Genomic DNA, 20,562 nt, shown 5'->3' with positions numbered 1-20,562 from the left:
GGGGTTTCACCATGTTGGCCAGGCTGGTCTCGAACTCCTGACCTCAAATGATCTGCCTGCCTTGGCCTCCCAGCCTGGCCTCACTTAATATTTTTTGAGTCCTACTAAAGCACCAGCTAGTGCCCTAGTTGCTGGGGGACCTTCTATTCATTTCACAATATTTCTTTTTTTTTTTTTTTGCGACGGAGTCTCGCTCTGTCGCCCAGGCTGGAGCAGTGGCGCAATCTCGGCTCACTACAAGCTCCGCCTCCCGGGTTCACGCCATTCTTCCGCAGGTTCCACCATGGCTCGATCTCCTGACCTCGTGATCCGCCGCCTCGGCCTCCCAAAGTGTGTTTACAGGGGGCAGGGCCCGGTTGTCTCGCTCTGTCACCCAGGCTGGAGAGCAGTGGCGCAATCTCTGCTCACTGCAAGCTCCACCTCCCAGATTCATGCCATTCTCCTGCCTCAGCCTCCCGAGAAGCTGGGACTACAGGCGCCCGCCACCACGCCCGGCTAATTTTGTGTATTTTTAGTAGCGATGGGCTTTCACCGTGTTACCCAGGATGGTCTCGATCTCCTGACCTCGTGATCCACCCACCTCGGCCTCCCAAAGTGCTGGGATTACAGGTGTGAGCCAGAGCGCCTGGCCTCATTTCACAATATTTCTTGAGCACCTACTGTGTGCCAGTCAGTATCCTAGCTGCTGGGGATTTAGAAGTAAATACCCATACCCCGTGCTCAGTCTAGCTGAGGGGACAGATGAGCATAAGCACATAAACAGGAAAACAATAAAAAACTCAGCAGAGAGGGGGAGTGGAGTGTCTCAGAAGAGACTGCTTGGATAGACAGGGAGGGCCTCTTAGAGGGAAGGTGACATCACAGGTGACTCTAGATGTCCAGAGGGAGATGCCACATGGAGACCTGAGGAGGAGGGTGAAGGCAGAAGAAATAGCTGATGCAGAGGCTTGGGGCAGAAACACACTTGGTTTGTAGGAGGGACTAAAAAGAGTCCCGTGTGGCCAAAGCTGAGTGAAGCGGGGACAGCAGGCAGAGAGGAGGTGACAGGGAGCCAGGCTGTGTGGAGATGGGGGAGCCAGGGTAAGGGGTGGGGGCTATCCCAGGGGCAGCTGGGAACCACCGGAGGGCCAGTGGCTGCACCTAACCTCGTTTAGAAAGTGGAGAAAATGGGCCGGGCGCAGTGGCTCACTCCTATAACCCCAGCACTTTGAGAGACCAAGGCAGGCGGATCATTTGAGGAGACCAGCCTGGCCAACTGAGTGAAACCTCGTCTCTACTAAAAATATAAAAATTAGCTGGGCGTGGTGGCGGGCACCTGTAGTCCCAGCTATTCAGGAGGCTGAGGCAGGAGAATTGCTTGAACCTGGGAGGCAGAGCTTGCAGTGAGCTGAGACTGAGCCACTGTACTCCAGCCTGGGTGACAAAGTGAGACTGTCTCAGAAAAAAAATTAAAAAAAAAAAAGGCTGGGAGCGGTGGCTCACGCCTGTAATCCCAGCACTTTGGGAGGCCGAGGTGGGCGGATCACGAGGTCAAGAGATCAAGACCATCCTGGCTAACACGGTGAAACCCTGTCTCTACTAAAAATACAAAAAATTAGCCAGGCGTGGTGGCGGGCGCCTGTAGTCCCAGCTTCTCGGGAGGCTGAGGCAGGAGAATGGCGTGAACCTGGGAGGTGGAGCTTGCAGTGAGCAGAGATCACGCCCCTGCACTCCAGCCTGGGCGACAGAGCGAGACTCTGTCTCAAAAAAAATTAAAACATTAAAAAAAAGTGGAGAAAACAATCCCCACTCCTCCGGGCGTGGGAAGACTTGATGGTACCAAGACTAACACCCACCAAAGCCGTAACTCATCTCTGGTCCCCTGTGGACTCACCCAGGCCCTGGGACAAGATACACCTTTGCACTCTCTAGATCTTTCCCAAATGTGTCACTGTGACTGCACCCTCGCCATCCTTCACTTGTATCTCATGCCTGCCCCAGGGCCTTTGTATGCTCTGTGCTCTTCCACCTATCCAAACTTCCCTCCAGATGTAAATCTTGTGCCAGCTTCTGGAGAGCACAACCCCCCCCCCCCGCCACCGCCACCAAAGGGCCACTGGGGCCACGTGGTGGGGCGTAGATCGGGAGCCTTACTTGATGACGCTGAAGGTCCTTTGCTCAAAGCGGGCGGTGGGCGTGGGGAGACCCCGGGCGAAGGCTTGCTTCAGAATGTCCATGCTCCGCTTACAGTCCTCCGCCAACTTTTCAAACCTGCCGGTGGGAGGGCCCTGCTCATGTCCCTGGCCCTGGGGATGGGTGGCTGGGGGTGCAAGTGTCTGGCACAGGTCGGGGCACTTACTTGGTGGTTTCAGTGATGTTGCCCAGCTGGGTGAATTGGTTTGAGTGGTTCAGGCACATCTGGGGAAACAGAAGGCAGTGAGTCGAGGGAAGGGAAGAGAGGGGAAGGAGGGTCACACCCCTAGGAGATGGGCTGGGGGCCTCCCCCTCACCTCATGCTGCTGCCGTATGAGCTTGGTGAGTTCACCATAGCGCCGGGCGGCCTCCTGAGACAGACCCGGGCCGGGCCGCTGGACCAGGGCAAAGTCGTCCTTGTTGACAGGGGCGGGCGGCACCTGGGGAGGATAAGGCTGTTGGCGGGGGTAAGGGGGACAAGCAGGCCCACCAAGGGCTCTGCAGAAATGTCGTTCTTCCTTGACAGGGGGCAATCCCTGACCACGGCTCTGTCACCCTTTTCTGGTCTTTCTTTTTTTTTTTTGAGACGGAGTCTCGCTCTGTTGCCCAGGCCGGAAAGCAGTGGCGGGATCTTGGCACACTGCAACCTCCGCCTCCCGGGTTCAAGTGATTCTCCTGCCTCAGCCTCCTGAGTAGCTGGAATTACAGGCGCCTACCACCACACCTGGCTAATTTTTGTATTTTTAGTAGAGACAGGGTTTCTCCATGTTGGCCAGACTGGTTTCGAACTCCTGACCTCAAGTATCCACCAGCCTCGGCCTCCCTAATTGCTGGGATTACAGGCGTGAAAGACCACACCCGGCCTCTGTTCTTTCTTCTTGATCCTTCCATTGTCCCACTTAACAAGGGCATCTTTCAGTCACCCCAGAAATCATGTATGGTACCGGGTGCGGTGGCTCATGTCTATAATCCCAGAACTTTGGGAGGCCGAGGTGGGTGGATTGCTTGAGCTCAAGAGTTCGAGAAATCATGTATGGAGCCCCTACTGTGCGCTAGGCTCTGCTCTGGGGCTGGCGACACAGGGATGAAGAAGAGAGAACAAAATCCCTGCCCTCGTGGGGCTGACATTCTCTTAGGGGAGATGGGCAATAATCAGAAGAAATAATGAGAGTAGAAGGTGATACATGCCACAGGGAGAGGCAGAGTTGGGAGGAGGAGCAGAGGGATCTGGGTGACAGGGAGGGATTTTAGACAGGTCAGGGTAGGCCTCCTGGAGATGCTGATGTCTGAGCAGAGACCTAATGAGGGGAGAAAGTGAAGCACACAGGTGTCTGTGGGGAAAGCATTCAGGCAGAGGGAACTGCATGTGCAAAGGCCCTGAGGTTGCAGAGTGCCTGGTGTTTGAGGCTACCAGACAGCAAGGGGAAGAGTGAGTGAGGGGGCGAGTGAAAGAGACCGGGCAGGCCGGGCACAGTGGCTCATGCCTGTAATCCCAGCACTTTGGGAGGTCGAGGCAGGTGGATTGCCTGAGGTCAGGAGTTCAACGCCCAGCCTTGCCAACATAGTGAAACCCCATCTCTACTAAAAATACAAAAATTAGCTGGGCGTGATGGCGTGTGCCTGTAGTTCCAGCTACTCAGGAGGCTAAGGCAGGAGAACCGCTTGAGCCTGGGCGGTAGAGGTTGCAATGAGCTGAGATTGTGCCACTGCGTTCCAGCCTGGGTGACAGAGTGAGACTCTGTCTCAAAACAAAACAAAACAAAACAAGAAAGAGACCAGGCAAGGGAGGTGATGGGGCAGATGGTGCAGGCTTCATGGGCCATGATAAGGTGCTGTATTTATTTGTGCATTTCTAGTGGTCTCTCAATTAGAATATCCACTCCATGACAGTGAGTCTCACTGTGTTTCCCAGGCTGGTTTTGAACTCCTGGCCTCAAGCGATCTTCCCACCTCAGCCTCCCAAGTAGCTGGAATTACAGGTGTAACCCACCATGTCCAGAGAGAGTGTGGATTTTTGCCTTTTTTGCTCAAGGCCATGTCTCCAGTGCCCAGCAAAGACTACATATCCCAGGCTCCTCTGAGGCTAAATGTAGCCACGTGACTGTTTGGGCCAATGGGAGGCAAGCAAAAGTGATGTCACTTCCTTGAACTGGGTGGCCTTTGCTGGGCGCCCAGTTCAAGTTCTTCAAATGTTTCCTATTATAAGTACTATTCTGTCACATGAGGAATCCTGGTTGTCTTTCTTTCAGGCAGGGGTCGCCATCCCCACTTCTCTGAGAAAAATGATGCTTAGAGAGAAAGGAATGGTCCTGTCCAAAGTGGTGGAATCTAAGTGTCTCCCCAAATCTGATCCCCTCCCCTTCCCTAGTAATGGAGCTCAGGCTGGTCACACAGTGCACCAACAAGAGACTACATGTCCCAGGCTCCTCTGTGGCTAAATGTGGCCATGTTACTTAGTTCTGGCCAATGGGAGGCAAGCAATAGTGATGTCACTTCCTTTAAAAGGGACTATTAGCTCTGCCTCTTTCTCTAATCCTTCTGACAGGATCCACTTGGATCATGTGGACAAGGACGACCCCCTCGGGTGCAGCAAAGCAATAAGGTGGAAGGAACTCAGGCCCTGGAGGACCTCCCATTTGCAGAGCCCAGACTGCCCTGAGTGGTACATGCAAGAAACAACAAATGTCTGTCTCGTTTCGGTCACTGTCTCGGGAGGACCTATTTGTTACAGCAGCTGGACCCTGACTAATACTTCAGTTCAGGTAGCTGCTAAGGGGCAGGAGCCTGACCAGTGGGTGCCTGGGCAGGTCCAGCAAGCCCAGAGGGTTCACCTTGGTGATGTCCACAGGAAGCCCATTGCGCGAGGCCTCCAGCATAGGCTCCAGTCCCTTGGCCTGGCGCAGATGCATCTTGGCGCCCTCCACGTCGTTTTTCTGCTTGGCTCGCAGTGCGGCCTGCAGGAGCTGCTTCTTGCGGCCCTCTAGGAAGGCCAGCTGCTGCTGGGCTGTGGGCATAGGAGCTGCTATGGGTGCTGCCCAGGCCACAGCCAGGCAACAGGGAGCTGGGGCGGGGAGGGGGAAGCTTACCTCTGGTGGATGTGGCTTTGGGGGGCGCTTTGGCTGCTGGGGCTGATCCTGACTGGGGAGCCCTTGAGGGTGGGGCTTTGGGCTGGGCTGTGGGGGCCACAGGGCTGTTCTGCTGTAGAGGAAGAGAGAGGATGTTAGAGATTTCGTAGCGCCTGTGGAGTCCAGTCCCCAAGGATCAGGGTCTGATGCTGACAACAGTGGTCATTTAGTGGGCCCCCAGGACTTTGCTACTCTCCTGCCTCATTCAAAGCCCCTGGCCCCAAACACCTTTTTTTTTTTTTTTTTTTTTGAGACAGTCTGACTGTATTGCCCAGGCTGGAGTGCAGTAGCATGATCTTGGCTCACTGCAACCTCTGCCTCCTGGTTCAAGACTAAACATTTTTTTTTTTTTTTTTTGAAAAAAATGGTCTTGGCGATGAGGTCTTGCTCTGTTGCCCAGGCTGGAGTACAGTGGCACGACCATGGCTCACTGCAGCCTTGAACTCCTTGGTTCGGGTGATCTTCCCACCTCAGTCTCCCAAGTAGCAGGGGGACTACAGGTGAGTCCCACCATGCCTGGCAAAAATTTTTTGTAGAGACAGGGGTCTTACTATGTGGCCCAGGCTGGTCTCAAACTCCTGGCCTCAAGTGATCCTCCCACCTTGGATTCCCAAAGTGCTGAGACTACAGGTGTGAGCCACTCCGCCCAGCCCCAACCCTCAAACCTTCTTAGGCACCTCATCCTCTTCATCCTCTGGGCCTTCATCCTGGTTGGCCAGCTTCATGGCAGTCTCCAGGACGCCCACCAGACTCTGCTGGGTGGGCTTGGTGGCCTCCAGGCCCTGGATTGGGGGGAAGCCTAGGTGGCCAGTCAAGGCCTGGTTATTGTGTGTCAGGATGGAGACCAACCCACACCATTATGGTGGAGATGCAGATTCCTCCCCCACCTACAGAGTCTTGGGCCTTTATTTTTTTTAATTTTTTTTTTTTTGAGACAGGATCTGTTGTCCAGGCTGGAGTACAGTGGCATGATCTGGAGTGGGACTGCAGGCATGCACCACCACACCAGGCTAATTTTTAAATTTCTTGTAGCCATGGGGTCTTGCCATGTTGCCCAAGCTGGTCTTGAACTCCTGGCCTCAAGTGATGCTCCCACCTCAGCCTCCCAAAGTGCTGGGATTACAGGCATGAACCGCCTCATCCAGCCGGTTTGCCAATTTCTAGGGTGTAGACACATCATGTCCAATGTCAAGCTCCCACTGATTAACAAGTTTACAACACCCCTGAATATGTTGTATTCAGCTCCCTGAGCTTGTGCCATGGGGAGTAATAGCATCTGCCAAGGCTCAGAGGCTGGAGGAACAGGAGCTTGGGGCACAGCCTGCCAGTGACGGGGCCTACTGGGGACGGGGCCTACTGGGGCGAGGCCTACCTGGGGGCACGGGCAATTCAGCAACATCCACGGCTCGGCCAGCCTTGTGAGCTCGGATGGCATCTTGGTATTGCTGCGAGGGCCACAGGTGTTAGGGCTGCCTGTGGGAGGGCTCCGGGGCTGCCCATTCGCCCCACCTCCCCCAGAACCCCTGGGGCACCTTGATGATGCGCTCGTGCATTCGAGCTTTCCGCTGGTCCCCCTTGCTCTTGGCCTGGGCTGCGGCCACCTGGTACCGCTCCATCCGCTGCTCCAGTGCCTCCAGCAGGGTCCTCGGGGGTGGGGGGACCTCTGGGCCGGACAGGGGGACAAGGTTAGGAGTCAAGGGATGGGTAGACAGTCTGGCTCCAGCCTGTCCCCAACCCCAGAGGGTCCCAGAACCTACCTGGTGTGGAGGGCACCGTAGCGGGGGTCGGAGGCTGCGACAGTGGTGACGGTGGGTCTGGGGACAGCTGGTCTGGGGACAGAGAGGTCCAGGCCAATGAGGGGCTTGTTTGCTGCACCCCCCACAAGTTGGTCTTGCCTGATGGTGGTCTCTGGGCCTGACCAACAAGGGTGGCAGCATCAAGGAGAACTTAGTGTATGCCTGAAACCAGCCCAGAGAGTGGGCATGGCAGGATCCTCACCGGGTGGAGGGGGCAGGCAGGAGAGGTCCATGGGCTCACCCCGGCTCAGGGCCTCCAAGACAGCATCAAAGCTCTGGGAGAAGGAAGAGGACATTAGAAGAGGAGGTGCAGTTGGGGGCTGTGACCCCGTGGGGAGCCTCCAGGCCCTTCCGTGCCACTGAGGACTTTTAGCTCCCTCCCTTCCATTTGTGCCATCTTGCTTAATCCTCTTCCAACACATGTGCCCATTTCACAGAGGGGGTAAACTGAGGCTCCAAGACTTACAGCAAACTATTGCTAGGGAGTGACCAGGCTAGGATGCAAATTTGGGTGCTTTGCCACCAGGCCTTGAGGGAAGCATCCTGCCCTGTCCCTCCAGTCCTGTCCGTCAGGCTGGACGCACCTTAGCCACGCACAAGTGTCTGGCAGCAGCAGCGATATCTCCCTGCTGCTTGGCGTGGAGGGCAGCCAGCTTGTACTCGCGCTGGCAGCTCTGCAACTGGGCCAGAGAGCCAGGGCTGTAGGGACCTGGAAGGAAGAACAACATACAGGAAGCCTCAAGGGCCTGGGCCAAGTTCACCGTGTAAACCATTTGTTATTTACTTATTTAATTTTTTTTTCTTTTTCAGACAGAGCCTTGCTCTGTTGCCCATGCTGGGGTACAGTGGTGCAATCTCAGCTCACTGCAACTTCCGCCTCCTGGGTTCAAGCGATTCTCCTGCCTCAGCCTCCTGAGTAGCTGGGATTACAGGCGCGTGCCCAGCTAATTTTTATGTTTTTAGTAGAGACAGGGTTTCGCCATGTTGGCCAGGCTGGTCTCAAAGTCCTGACTTCAGGTGATCCGCCCGCCTCGACCTCCCAAAGTGCTGGGATTACAGGCGTGAACCACCGCGCCTGGCCTCAATGTTTTTTTTGAGACTGAGTCTTGCTCTGTTGCCCAGACTGGAGTGCAGTGGCACAATCTCCGCTCACTGCAAGCTCCGCCTGCCGGGTTCACGCCATTCTCCTGCCTCAGCCTCCCGAGTAGCTGGGACTACAGGCGCCGCCACCATGCCCGGCTAATTTTTTGTATTTTTAATGGAGATGGGGTTTCAGTGTGTTAGCCAGGATGGTCTCGATCTCCTGACCTCATGATCCACCCGCCTCTGCCTCCCAAAGTGCTGGGATTACAGGCATGAGCCACCGCGCCCGGCCTAATGTATTTTTTTTAAAAGAGATAGAGTCTTGCTCTGCTGCTCAGGAGTAATCATACCTCACCGCAGCCTCAAACACCTGGGCTTAGGCTAGCCTCCCACCTCAGCTTCCTGAGTAGCTAGGGCTACAGAGCATGCACCTGCAAGCCCGGCTACTTTTAAAATTTTTTTTGTAGAGATGGGGTCTTACTATGTTGTCCAGGCTAGTCTCGAACTCCTGGGCTCAAGTGATCCTCCCACCTCAGCTTTCCAAAGGGCTGAGATTACAGGCATGCGCCACCATGCCCGACTCACTTTTTAAATATATCCTGGGACTCACTTTAAGCAGTTGGGAATTTTGAGTCTTCTCTTATTTCCATCCACGTCCCCCACAGAAATTTATGCTAACATGATATAGCTGTGTGTTTGAAAGCCTTTTTTGCCTACCCTATTGTATATTTATACAACAAAAATACGTTTATGCAGTGTGTTTGCAAAGTTAGGAAACCCAGTATTCAGCGCTTTTTAAACAGTGCGTTAGTTACAGTTTCAAATAATACGCTCAATATGTTTTCTGGGGAAGTACCTCAAAATTTAAAGCTATAAGTGCAATTCTTAGTATAAAATAACACAGTACAATAAAGACACCACCCAGTGTCTACAGAATCTGGAAACACCTAGAAAATGGCACGCAGTATCTTTTTTTCAGACTAACAACCGGACTCATTGCTTTAAACTTAGGCTTACTTCCCTGAAAATATGTTTGGAAGTAGAAGTGACACACCTTTGACATTGTATTGGTTTTATTTCCTGTGATCATAAATCTTTCAGGGTTAAAAACAATGTTTTTCTGGGTTGAATTATTGTTATAATTATTACTAGCATGTAATTGAGCAAAACCTAAATATATCAAGTTTATTTTATTTTATTTTATTTTTCTTGGAGACAGGGTCTCATTCTGTCACCCAGGCTGGAGTGCAGTGGTGCAATCACAGCTCACTGCAGCCTCAACCTTCCAGGCTCAAGTGATTCTCCCACCTCAGCCTCCCAAGTAGCTGGGACTACAGGCATGCACCACCATGGCTGGCTAATTTTTAATTTTTTGTAGAGACGCAGTTTCCCTATGTTGCCCAGACGGATCTCGAATTCCTGGATTCAAGCGATCCTCCCACCTTGGCCTCCCAGAGTGCTGGAATTATAGGTGAGAGCCACCATACCCGGCTGAGCTTTTTGGGTTGGTTGGTTTGTTGAGACAGAGTCTTGCTCTGTCGCCCAAGCTGGAGTGCAGTGGTGTAATCGTGGCTCATTGCAATCCCTGCCTTCTGGGTTCAAGTGATTCTCTTGCCTCACCCACCCGAGTGGCTGAGACTACCAGCATGTGCCACCACGCCCAGCTAATTTTTGTATTTTTAGTAGAGATGAGGTCTCACCATGTTGGCCAGGGCTGGTCTTGAACTCCTGGCCTCAAGTGATCCGCCTGCCTTGGTGTCCCAAAGTGCTAGGATTATAGGCATGAACCACCACGCCCAGGCCCTGCTGAGCTATTTGATAGTTTTTGTACACCAAGAGCAAAATTCTACCAGAAATGTACCTCTTGCTGACATAATTGGAGCTGGGTCCAATCCCTAACAATCAACTCGTTTCTCCCATTCAATCGTTTTCTTTTTTTTCTTTTTTTAGAGATAAGATCTTGCTCTGTTGCCCAGACTTGGAGTGGCATGATCATGGCTCACGGCAGCTTTGAACTCCTGGACTCAAGCGAACCTCCCACCTCAGCCTCTCGAGTAGCTGGGACTATAGGCATGCACTACCACACCTGGCTAATTTCTTAATTTTTTTTTGAGTGCAGTGGGAATTCGGTCATGAAGTCGCCTCCGGTTCAGCCTTCTCCTGCCTCGCCTCTCCGGTAGGGGATACAGGCCTTTTTGTATTTTTAGTAGAGACGGGGTTTCACCCTGGTCTCGATCTCCTGACCTCGTGATCCGCCCGCCTCGGCCTCCCAAAGTGCTGGGATTACAAGCGTGAGCCACCGCGCCCGGCCTAATTTCTTAATTTTTATGTAGAGATGGGTTCTTGCTATGTTGCCCAGACTGGTCTTGAACTCCTGGCCTCCCAAAGTGCTGGGATTACAGGCATGAGCCACTACATCTGCACTTTTTTTTCTTTTTTAAAGTGTTGAGGCCAGGGGTGGTGGCTCACGCCTGTAATCCCAGCACTTTGGGAGGCGGAGCAGGTGGATCACCTGAGGTCAGGAGTTCGAGACCAGCCTGGGCAGCAACATGGTGAAACCCCATCTCTACTAAAAATACAAAAATTAGCCGGGCTTCGTGGTGGGCGCTTGTAATCCTAGCTACTCGGGAGGCTGAGGCAGGTGAATCACTTGAACGTGGGAGGCGGAGGTTGCAGTGAGCCGAGATCGCGCCATTGCACTCCAGCCTGGAAACAAGAGGGAGACTCCGTCTCAAAAAAATTAAAGTATTGAGAAATCTACTTCACATCAACAAATAGATTGGAAGACACCAGAATTTTGTTACTGTGATGTCTTTGTATTCTTTGAACTCCTGACAAGTTTTATGCCAAACTTCCATTGTGAAAAATTTTTGGTCATTTCAGTTGACAATTTCAGGTGACAATTCCAGTAATCCTTGAACTTTGCCAAAAACAATGGCTTGGAAACCAGCTTGGTTGCAGAAGGATTTAGTGACCCAATGTTTGCTTTCTCAAACCCACGCCAGTATTTTGAGTTGTCTCTTTGCTTCCTGCCAGGGAAGTGTTTGGACCTAGGGCAAAGCCCTGTGTTCATATCATGAAGAGAGGGAGGGAGGCCTTCCTTTCCTAGGGGGAGGTTAGGAAGAAAAATCTCTTAGAAGATATGTTCTAGTTTGGGCAACATGGCACCTCTACAAAAAGTACAAAAATTAGCTGGGCATGGGGCATGGTGGCATATGCCTGTAATTCCAGCTACTCAGGAGGCTGAGGCGGGAGGATTGCTTGAGCCCAGGAGGCAGGTTGCAGTGAACTGGGATCACACTACTGCACTCCAGCCTGGGCAATAGAGTGAGACTCTGTTTCAAAAAAAAAAAAAAAAGAGGTGATGAGGCCTGGCGTGGTGGCTCATGCTTGTAATCCTAACACTTTGGGAGGCCGAGGCAAGCGGATCACGAGGTCAGGAGATCGAGACCATCCTGGCTAACACGTTGAAACCCCGTCTCTACTAAAAATACAAAAAATTAGCCGGGTGTGGTGGCATGCGCCTGTAATCCCAGCTGCTCAGGAGGTTGAGGCAGGAGTATTGCTTGAACCCAGGAGGTGGAGGTTGCAGTGAGCCGAGATCACACCACTGCACTCCAGCCTGGGCGACAGAGTGAGACTCCAACTCAAAAAAAAAAAAAAAAAAAATTAGCCAAGTGTGTGGTGCATGCCTGTAGTCACAGCTACTGGCGAAGCTGAGGGAAGATCCCTTGAGCCCAGGAGGTTGAGACTATAGTAAGCTATGATCACGTCACTGCACTCCAGCCTGGGTGACAGAGTAAGACCCTGTCTCAAAGAATTAAAAAAGGCCGGGCACAGTGGCTCATGCCTGTAATCCCAGCAAATTGGGAGGCCGAAGTGGGTGGATCACCTGAGGTCAGGAATTCGAGACCAGCCTGGCCAACAAGGTGAAATTCCATCTCTACTAAAAATACAAAATTAGCCAGGTGTGGTGGTGTATGCCTGTAATCCCAGCTACTTGGGAGGCTGAGGCAGGAGGATCGCTTGAACTTAGGAGGTGGAGGTTGTAGTGAGCTGAGATCGTGCCATTGCGCTCCAGCCTGGGCAACAAGAACGAAACTCTATCTCAAAAAAAAGAACTAAAATAATTTTTAATGGCAAATGTGATCTATATTTTATCATAATATCATAATAACAACAAAAAAACTCTCTGGGTATCCATGTCCTGCTTGGGAGGTATTCATGAACTCCAGGGGCTTGAAGACCCCAGGACTCAGGGTGCTGAAAATATCTCACAATCAGTGCACAGACTGCACCCCCCTAGAGCAGCATCCTGCCAGATGGCCCACTCAGATCCCATATCAGCCTGGCCCTGCCCATCACCTACCTGGGGGCATCTGGGGCTTAGCCAAGCCTGGAGATGATGCTGGGGCGGTGGGAGAAGGTCCCTCCAGGGTGACCCTGGGCTCTGGGGCTGACGCGATACTAGGGGCCGGCTGGGTGGGTGCAGGGCTGTAGCTAGGCGTGGACGCCAGGCCTTTTCCTATGGCCACTGGTGGCGGGATGTCCGCTTCGTCAATGGCATTGCCCTTCCGGATGGAGGCCAGCAGGTTTTCCAGTGTCTGAGACAAGGCGTGAGTATCGGTTTGGGAGAAGCCAAGAGCTTGGTGTGGGGCATCGGGGTGGGGGGGTCCCTGTACCCTGCCCTCTGCCCTCTGCCCACTTACTTTAAGCCCCCGGTCATAGCGCCGCATCTTGGCACTGTCTCCCGCTTGTCTGGCGCTTTCCATTGCTGTCCGATAGAGCATCAGCCTCTCTTGCAAGGTGGTCTCCAGCCCCAGATGGGGGGCCTCAGGCTTCGGCTGTGGGAGGGCAGGGATACAGTGTGGGTGGTGACCCCACTTGGGATGCCCCTGTTAGCCCCTTCTGCAGTTAACAGTCAGCCCCATGTCATCCCTGGACCAGCCTCCCCCGCCCCAGTGAGGCAGAAATCATGGTCCTCATTTCCCAGTGGAGGGAATGGGGTTTCAGAAGCGTCATGTCACCCGCCTGATATGGGTCACGTGGCTGTGAAAGACAAGGGTGGGCCAGGCGCGATGGCTCATGCCTGTAATCCCAGCACTTTGGGAGGCCGAGGCAGGTGGATCACTTGAGGTCAGGACCAGCCTGGCCAACACAGAGAAACCCCATCTCTACCAAAAAATATAAAAATTAGCCAGGCATGGTGACACACACCTGTAATCCCAGCTACTGGGGAGGCTGAGGTCGGAGGATTGCTTGAACCTGGGAGGCAGAGGTTGTAGTGAGCTGAGATGGCACCACTGCACTCCAGCCTGGGTGACACAGCAAGACTCTATCTCATAAAAAAAGGCTAGGCCTTGAACCCCGGGCTGTCCGTTGGGTTGTGGTTCAAGGGAGTGGGGTCATCCGAACTGTACCTGGGCCACAGGAGGTGGGGTCTCTGAAGCCTTCTGCTCCTCTCCAAGGACCTCATTTAGCTCTGCCTGCAGGGACACATGGCCGGGGGCAGGACATGAGGGCCTGCTGGATGGGGGCAACCGGATAAGAGCCCCCACTCTGCCCTCAGTGCTCACCAACAGGTCGTCATCAGCCTCCAAGTCGTCCTCATCCGTCCCCTCCTCCTCATCCTCATCCGGGTCTCTCATGCACAGGCTGGCCATCTTCTCAATGGCCTCCATCGGCAAGGGACCTGGCAGTAGGGGGATGTCCCAGGTGGACCAGGGTCATATACCAAGAGCCCCCGTTTCCCATCCTGGACACGCTAGGTGATCCCACCTCTCGCTGACTTTCCCATTTCATCTCTTCCTTATTCAGCCTCAGGTCTGGGGCCCAGCTACCTGAATTCAAAACCCAGCTCTGCAGACCAGGCACAGTGGCTCACACCTGTAATCCCAGCACTTTGGGAGGCCGAGGCAGAAGGATCACTTGAAGTCAGGCGTTCGAGACCAGCCTGGCCAATATGATGAAACCCCATCTCTACTAAAAATACAAAAATTAGGCCGGGCGCGGTGGCTCACACCTGTAATCCCAGCACTTTGGGAGGCCGAGGCGGGTGGATCACAAGGTCAGGAGATCGAGACCATCCTGGCTAACACGGTGAAACTCTGTCTCTACTACAAATACAAAAAATTAGCCAGGCATGGTGGCGGGTGCCTGTGGTCCCAGCTACTCGGGAGCCTGAGGCCGGAGAATGGCGTGAACCTGGGAGACGGAGCTTGCAGTGACCCGAGATTGCACCACTGCACTCCAGCCTGGGCAACAGAGCGAGACTCCATCTCAAAAAACAAAACAAAACAAAACAAAAATTAGCTGGGCATGGTGGCATGTAATCCCAGCTGCTGGAGAGGCTGAGGCAGGAGAATCACTTAAGCCCAGGAGGCAGAGGTTGCAGTGAGCTGAGATCGCGCTGCTGCACTGCAGCCTGGGCAACAGAGCAAGGGTTTGTCTCCAAAAAAAATAAAAACACACACACACAACAACAACCACCAAAAAAACCCAGCTCTGCAACTTTCTCTCTGTGAGACCTTGGGCAAGTGATGTCACCTCTCTGAGCCTCAGTTTCTCAGTCTGTGACATGGGGATGACAACAGTTCCTCCTTCATAGGTAGGTTGGAGCAGAGGTCAATGAAGCTCTTAGAATAGCATATTGCCAATATCTTGTTATTAGTTATGTTACATTCTATAAAGCTGCCTTGAAGACTAAACTAATGACTATACGACTGTTACTCCTAGGGGAAATTTAAGCTTCGGTTCCTGTGAGCCTCCAGTCATAACCTTTTTTGGAGACAGGATCTTGCTCTGTCATCTAGGCTGGAGTGCAGTGGCCCGATCAGAGCTCACTACAGCCTCAAACTCTTGGCCTCAAGTGATCTTCCTGCCTCAGCTTCCCGAGTAGCTGGGATTACAGGCATGCACCACCACACCCAGCTCTGGTCACAAAATTTTAATCAACTGATCAATACACAGCCTTGCTCTATGTGTGTTTCTGTTTGAAGACACCTTACTGAATAGATATCGTTCATTCATTAACTTTGAATTCACAGCCAACAGCACAGTAATTCACGACTGAATGAAGCTTCTCTTTTTTGTTTTTTGGAGACAGGATCTTGCTCTGTTGCCCAGGCTGGAGTGCAGTGGCGCAATCTCTGCCCACTGCAACTGCTGCCTCCTGGATTCAAGCGATTCTCATGCCTCAGCCTCCCAAGTAGCTGGGATTACAGGTGTTCGCCACCAAGCTTGGCTAATTTTTGTATTTTTAGTAAAGATGGGGTTTCACCATGTTGGCCAGGCTGGTCTCGAACTCCTGGCCCCAAGTGATCTGTCCACCTTGGCCTCCCAGAGTGCTGGGATTACATGCATGAGCCAACGTGCCCGGCTGACATGAGCTTATTGTGTGTTAGGGGGCCCTGGGTGAAATACTTACGGACTCCAGATTAACTCCTATAACATGGTTATTATTTCCAGTTTTACAGATGGTGAAACTGAGGCCAAAGCACATGATGTGACGACTCCTCAAGTCACATAACCAGTAAGTGGCAGAGCTCGGATTCCAACTCTCAGTCTGGGTCCAGAGTTGATCTTTTTTTTTTTTTTTTTTTTTGAGACGGAGTCTCGCTCTGTCGCCCAGGCCGGAGTGCAGTGGCGCAATCTCGGCTCACTGCAAGCTCCGCTTCCCTGGTTCATGCCATTCTTCTGCCTCAGCCTCCTGAATAGCTCGGACTACAGGCGCCCACCACCACGCCCGGCTAATTTTTTTTTTTTTTTTGTATTTTTAGTAGAGACGGGGTTTCACCGTGTTAGCCAGGATGGTCTCGATCTCCTGACCTCGTGATCTGCCTGCCTCGGCCTCCCAAAGTGCTGGGATTACAGGCTTGAGCCACCGTGCCCGGCCTCAGAGTTGATCTTGACCCTCTTACCCAGATCATCGGCTCCAGGAGAACAGGGGTCTTCTCTGTCTTCTTTCCCCTACCTACCCAGTGCCCCCAGTTCTGCGCCCAAACCACTTGCAGGAGATCAGAAAAAGTTCTGAAGGTGTGTTAACCATCTCACCTTTGCCTTTGAGCTTCTCCAGGGCTGGGGGCTGGCCCCCGACCAAAGCCAAGAACTCAGCCTCCAGTTCTTCATCGTTAGCTCTGTCCTCAGGGATCATCAGGCCATCTGGGGAGAGGTCAACCAGCAGGCCCAGCTAGGGGGACAGCAAGGCTTCAGTCAGACCTTTGGTTTGCCACATGGCTAGAGGCAGCCATGATGGCCAGAGAGTCCCCTTGGGAGGAAGGAAACAAGGTCTCCCAGGGAAAGCCATTTCCCTGGAGAGTGCCAGGAGGCTGGAACAAGCCCAGAACAGGTGTTCCAAGATAGGCCAGGCCCTCTGGCACAGTTCAACCTGGGGCAAAGGGCAAGAGACCTAGCTCTCTGATCTGAATCCACACTTATGATGTGCTGCTGGGCCAAGTTCAGTGGGAAAAAGCAGGCCCCTGGCTGGGCACAGTGGCTCACGCCTGTCATCCCAGCACTTTGGGAGGCCAAGGCAAGAGGATGGCTTGTGTCTGGGAGTTCCAGACCAGCCTGGGCAATACAGTGAGACCCCCATCTCTACAAAAAAAAAAAAAAAAAATTTTATTTTTTTTTTTTTCCTGAGGCGGAGTCTCGCCCTGTCGCCCAGGCTGGAGTGCAGTAGTGCGGTCTCAGCTCACTGCAACCTCCGCCTCCCAGGTTCATGCCATTCTCCTGCCTCAGCCTCCCGAGTAGCTGGGACTACAGGAGCCCGCCGCCACGCCCGGCTAATTTTTTTTTTGTATTTTTAGCAGAGACGGGGTTTCACCTTGTTAGCCAGGATGGTCTTGATCTCCTGACCTCGTGATCCACCTGCCTCGGCCTCCCAAAGTGCTGGGATTACAGGAAAAAAAAACTTTTTAAAATTAGCTGGGAGTTGTGGTGTGTGCCTGTGGTCCCAGCTACTCGGGAGGCTGAGGCAGGAGGATCACTTGAGCCTGGGGAGGTCAAGGCTGCAGTGAGCCATGACTGTGCTATGGCGCTCCACCTGGGCAACAGAGTAAGGCCCTGTTGAAAGGAAAGAAAGAGAGATGGAGCAGGGGAGGGAGAGAGGGAGGGAGAGAGGGAGGGAGGAAGGAGGGAAGGAAAGAAAAAAAGAAAGAAGGGAGGGAGGGAGGGAGGGAAGCAGGCCCCACACTTTGCCCAAAGCAAAGCTACTCTGTACACTTGGGCTTTTCTTTCCAGCATCCTCAGCAGAGGGGGCTGTGTGGGAAGGTTGGGCTTCAAGAGCATGATGGCTTCATGTGGTGGCTCACACCTGTAATCCTAGCAATTTGGGAGGCCGAGGCAGGCAGGTCACCTGAGGTCAGGAGTTCGAGACCAGCCTAGCCAACATGGTGAAACCCCGTCTCTACTAAAAATACAAAAATTAGCTGGGCGTGGTGGCGGCGTCTGCAATCCCAGCTACTCAGGAGGCTGAGGCAGGAGAATTGCTTGAAACTGTGAACCTGGGAGATGGAGGTTGCAGTGAGCTGAGACTGCGCCACTGAACTCCAGCCTGGGCAACAGAGTGAGACTCTGTCTCCAAAAAAATAAAAAATAAAAATAAGAGCAATTAGAAGCCCTGACGACAGGGCCAGGTGCAGTGGCTCACACTTGTAATCCCAGCACTTTGGGAGACCAAGGTAGGGGGGGATCACCTGAGGTCAGCAGTTCGAGACCAGCCTGGCCAACATGGTGAAACCCCGTTACTACTAAAAATACAAAAATTAGGCCGGGCACGGAGGCTCATGCCTGTAACCCCAGCACTTTGGGAGGCCGAGGCAGACGGGTCACCTGAGGTGGGGAGTTCGAGACCAGCCTGACCAACAGGGAGAAACCCCGTCTCTACTAAAAAATACAAAATTAACCAGGCATGGTGGCCCATGCCTGTAATCCCAGCTACTCGGGAGGCTGAGGCAGGAGAATCGCTTGAACACAGGAGTTGGAGGTTGTGGTGAGCCGAGATCACGCCACCGCACTCCAGCCTGAGCAACAAGAGCGAAACTCCATCTCAAAAAAAAAAAGAAAAAAAACCATACAAAAATTAGCCGAGTGTGGTGGTGGGGGCCTGTAATCCTAGCTACTCAGGAGGCTGAGACAGAATCGCTTGAACCCAGGAAGCGGAGGTTGCAGTGGGCCGAGACTGCACCACTGCACTCCAGCCTGGGGCAAGAGAGCAAGACTCCGTCTCAAAAACAAACAAACAAAAAAAGAAGCCCTAGGCCGGGCGCGGTGGCTCACGCTTGTAATCCCAGCACTTTGGGAGGCCGAGGCAGGCGGATCACGAGGTCAGGAGATCGAGACCACAGTGAAACCCCGTCTCTACTAAAAATACAAAAAAAAATTAGCCGGGCGTGGTGGCGGGCGCCTGTAGTCCCAGCTACTCGGAGAGGCTGAGGCAGGAGAATGGTGTGAACCCGGGAGGCGGAGCTTGCAGTGAGCCGAGATCGCACCACTGCACTCCAGCCTTGGGCGACAGAGCGAGACTCCGTCTCAAAAAAAAAAAAGAAGCCCTAACCACAATGCAGGTTTGCCATGCAGACCCGTCTTCCTATCTTGGTTAATGACCAATCATGATGTGATAACATTGTGTTTAACCATATGAAATTGCCTTTCCTGTAGGTAAAAAATGGCCAAATATTGGCAGTTATGTATGGCTCCACCAACTAGTAATAATGATAATAGTAACATTTATTGAGTGCTATGTTCTAGCACTTTCCATAAACTATCTCAATGACTCTTTACAACTGTCCTGTAATGTAGGGTCTCTTGGAGGTCTCCATTTTTTATTTTTTATTTATTTATTTTGAGAAGGAGTCTCGCTCTGTCACCCAGTCTGGAATGCAGTGGCGCGATCTCAGCTCACTGCAACCTCTGCCTCCCGGTTCAAGCGATTCTCCCACCTCAGCCTCCCGAGTAGCTGGGATTACAGGTGCCTGCCACCATGCCCAGCTAATTTTTGTATTTTTAGTAGAGATGGGGTTTCGCCATGGCCTCCCAAAGTGCTGGGATTACAGGTGTGAGACACCGCCCCGAGCTTCCATTTTTAATTTTTTACTTTTATTTTAGAGAAAGTCTTGTTCTGTCACCCAGGCAGGAGCAGAAGTAGTGCAATCATAGCTCACTGCGGTCTTGAACTCTTGGGCTCAAGCAATCCTGCCTTCTTAGCCTCCCAAGTAGCAGGACTACAGGCACATGCCACCATGCCCAGTTAGTCTTTTTATTTTTTGTTGAGACGGGGGTCTCGCTTTTGCCCAGGCTGGTCTCAAACTCTGGCCTCAAATGACTCTTCCGCCTCTGCCTCCGCCTCCATCTCCTGAAGTGCTGGGATTATAGAGATCTCCATTTTACAGATGAGAAAGCTGAGGCTCAGAGCTGTAAAGTCAAGTGTCCAATGTACAGAGGCCAGGAGGGAACTTCAGGTTAGCCAGACTCGAATATCTGAACACCAAGCTATGTCCTGGGCTCCTTCTATCAAAACTGAGAAAAATCAAACTATCTGGTGCCTGGGGCAGAGGAGTCAGGAGAGTGAGAAGGGGCCCAGCCACAGTGCCATAAGCTTATGGCTGCAGCCCTGGATTTGTGTTTAGCTCTGGCCAAGCTGTTAATCCCTATGACCTTGGGCAGATGTCTTCACGTCTCTGAGTCTCAAAGTCCTCATCTGTACAATGGAATAAAAAGAGTCTGACATGGCCCCACTGATGCAAGGGCTTGATGTGTCAAGTCCGAGGACTGCCCCTCCCCGACTGGAGCAGCTGTGGCAACAGGTGGCCCTGAAACCGGGGCAGGACCCCAGGAGCTGGGGAGCCAAGGCCAGTAGGCCACACTTGGGTGGGGTTGGAGCCTCACCTGGGGGGCGGGGACCGGGGCTTACCTGGAGGGCGGAGATCGGGCTTCCCTGGGGGGTGGGGCCCTTCCCTGAGCGAGTGACGGGGGTGGGGAGGGATCCCCAGGTCGGGCCGTGGGACGCAGACTCACCTGGCGGGCGGCCGCGGCGCCTCTGCCCGGGGGTCCCGGGGGTCCTTTCCTCTTGTGCATCTTCAAGGCTGGATGCCCGGACCGCCTGCCCCCAAGCCCGGCCTTGCCCTGCCTCCTTCCCCGGGCCCTGTCGCCGTGCACTCGCCCTTCCTGAGTCCTGCACCCCTCGTCGGCGCCCCGCGGCCGTCGATCCCGAGCCCTCGCCTCCCTGCTTGGCCGTCCCACTTCCGCCTCGGGCCTCGGGCGCCGCCGCACCGGAGCGCAGCCACTGGACTCGCCGGGTCCGCCGAGCCGAAACTACAACTGCCGGCAGGTAGCGCGTGGGCGCGCATGCGCCTGGCGGAGGCGGTGCTAACTCTCGCGGGCCGCGT

The 20,562-nt window shown here is 53.3% G+C and overlaps 1 protein-coding gene across 4 annotated transcripts; it reads right to left on the bottom strand.

Annotated features, from left to right (window-relative positions):
- Positions 1–1,840: 1,840 nt before the first annotated feature.
- On the bottom strand, positions 1,841–20,496 carry CC2D1A (coiled-coil and C2 domain containing 1A). Of its 4 annotated transcripts, none has more exons than XM_058424571.1 (17): positions 20,192–20,496; positions 16,229–16,364; positions 13,753–13,868; positions 13,597–13,662; positions 12,886–13,020; positions 12,546–12,780; positions 7,678–7,802; positions 7,296–7,368; positions 7,055–7,126; positions 6,830–6,960; positions 6,670–6,742; positions 5,975–6,096; positions 5,259–5,367; positions 5,004–5,176; positions 2,490–2,612; positions 2,339–2,397; positions 1,841–2,250 (listed from the first exon to the last, which is right to left on the bottom strand). In XM_058424571.1, the coding sequence occupies exons 1-17, from the start codon at positions 20,249–20,251 to the stop codon at positions 2,130–2,132; spliced, it is 1,929 nt and encodes a 642-aa protein (XP_058280554.1). In that variant the 5' UTR covers positions 20,252–20,496; the 3' UTR covers positions 1,841–2,129. The 4 variants fall into 4 exon arrangements, with proteins under 4 accessions (XP_058280554.1, XP_032025814.1, XP_032025815.1 ...); XM_032169923.2 differs by having other exon boundaries at positions 1,844–2,250; positions 5,963–6,096; XM_032169924.2 differs by having other exon boundaries at positions 1,844–2,250; positions 5,259–5,370.
- Between the last annotated feature and the right edge of the window lie 66 nt (positions 20,497–20,562).

Source organism: Hylobates moloch, unplaced genomic scaffold (genome assembly GCF_009828535.3).
Source record: "Hylobates moloch isolate HMO894 unplaced genomic scaffold, HMol_V3 SCAFFOLD_12, whole genome shotgun sequence".
NCBI classification, from domain to species: domain Eukaryota; kingdom Metazoa; phylum Chordata; class Mammalia; order Primates; family Hylobatidae; genus Hylobates; species Hylobates moloch.
The sequence above is the reverse complement of the archived record's forward strand: the minus strand, read 5'-3'. Positions and strand labels throughout refer to the sequence as shown.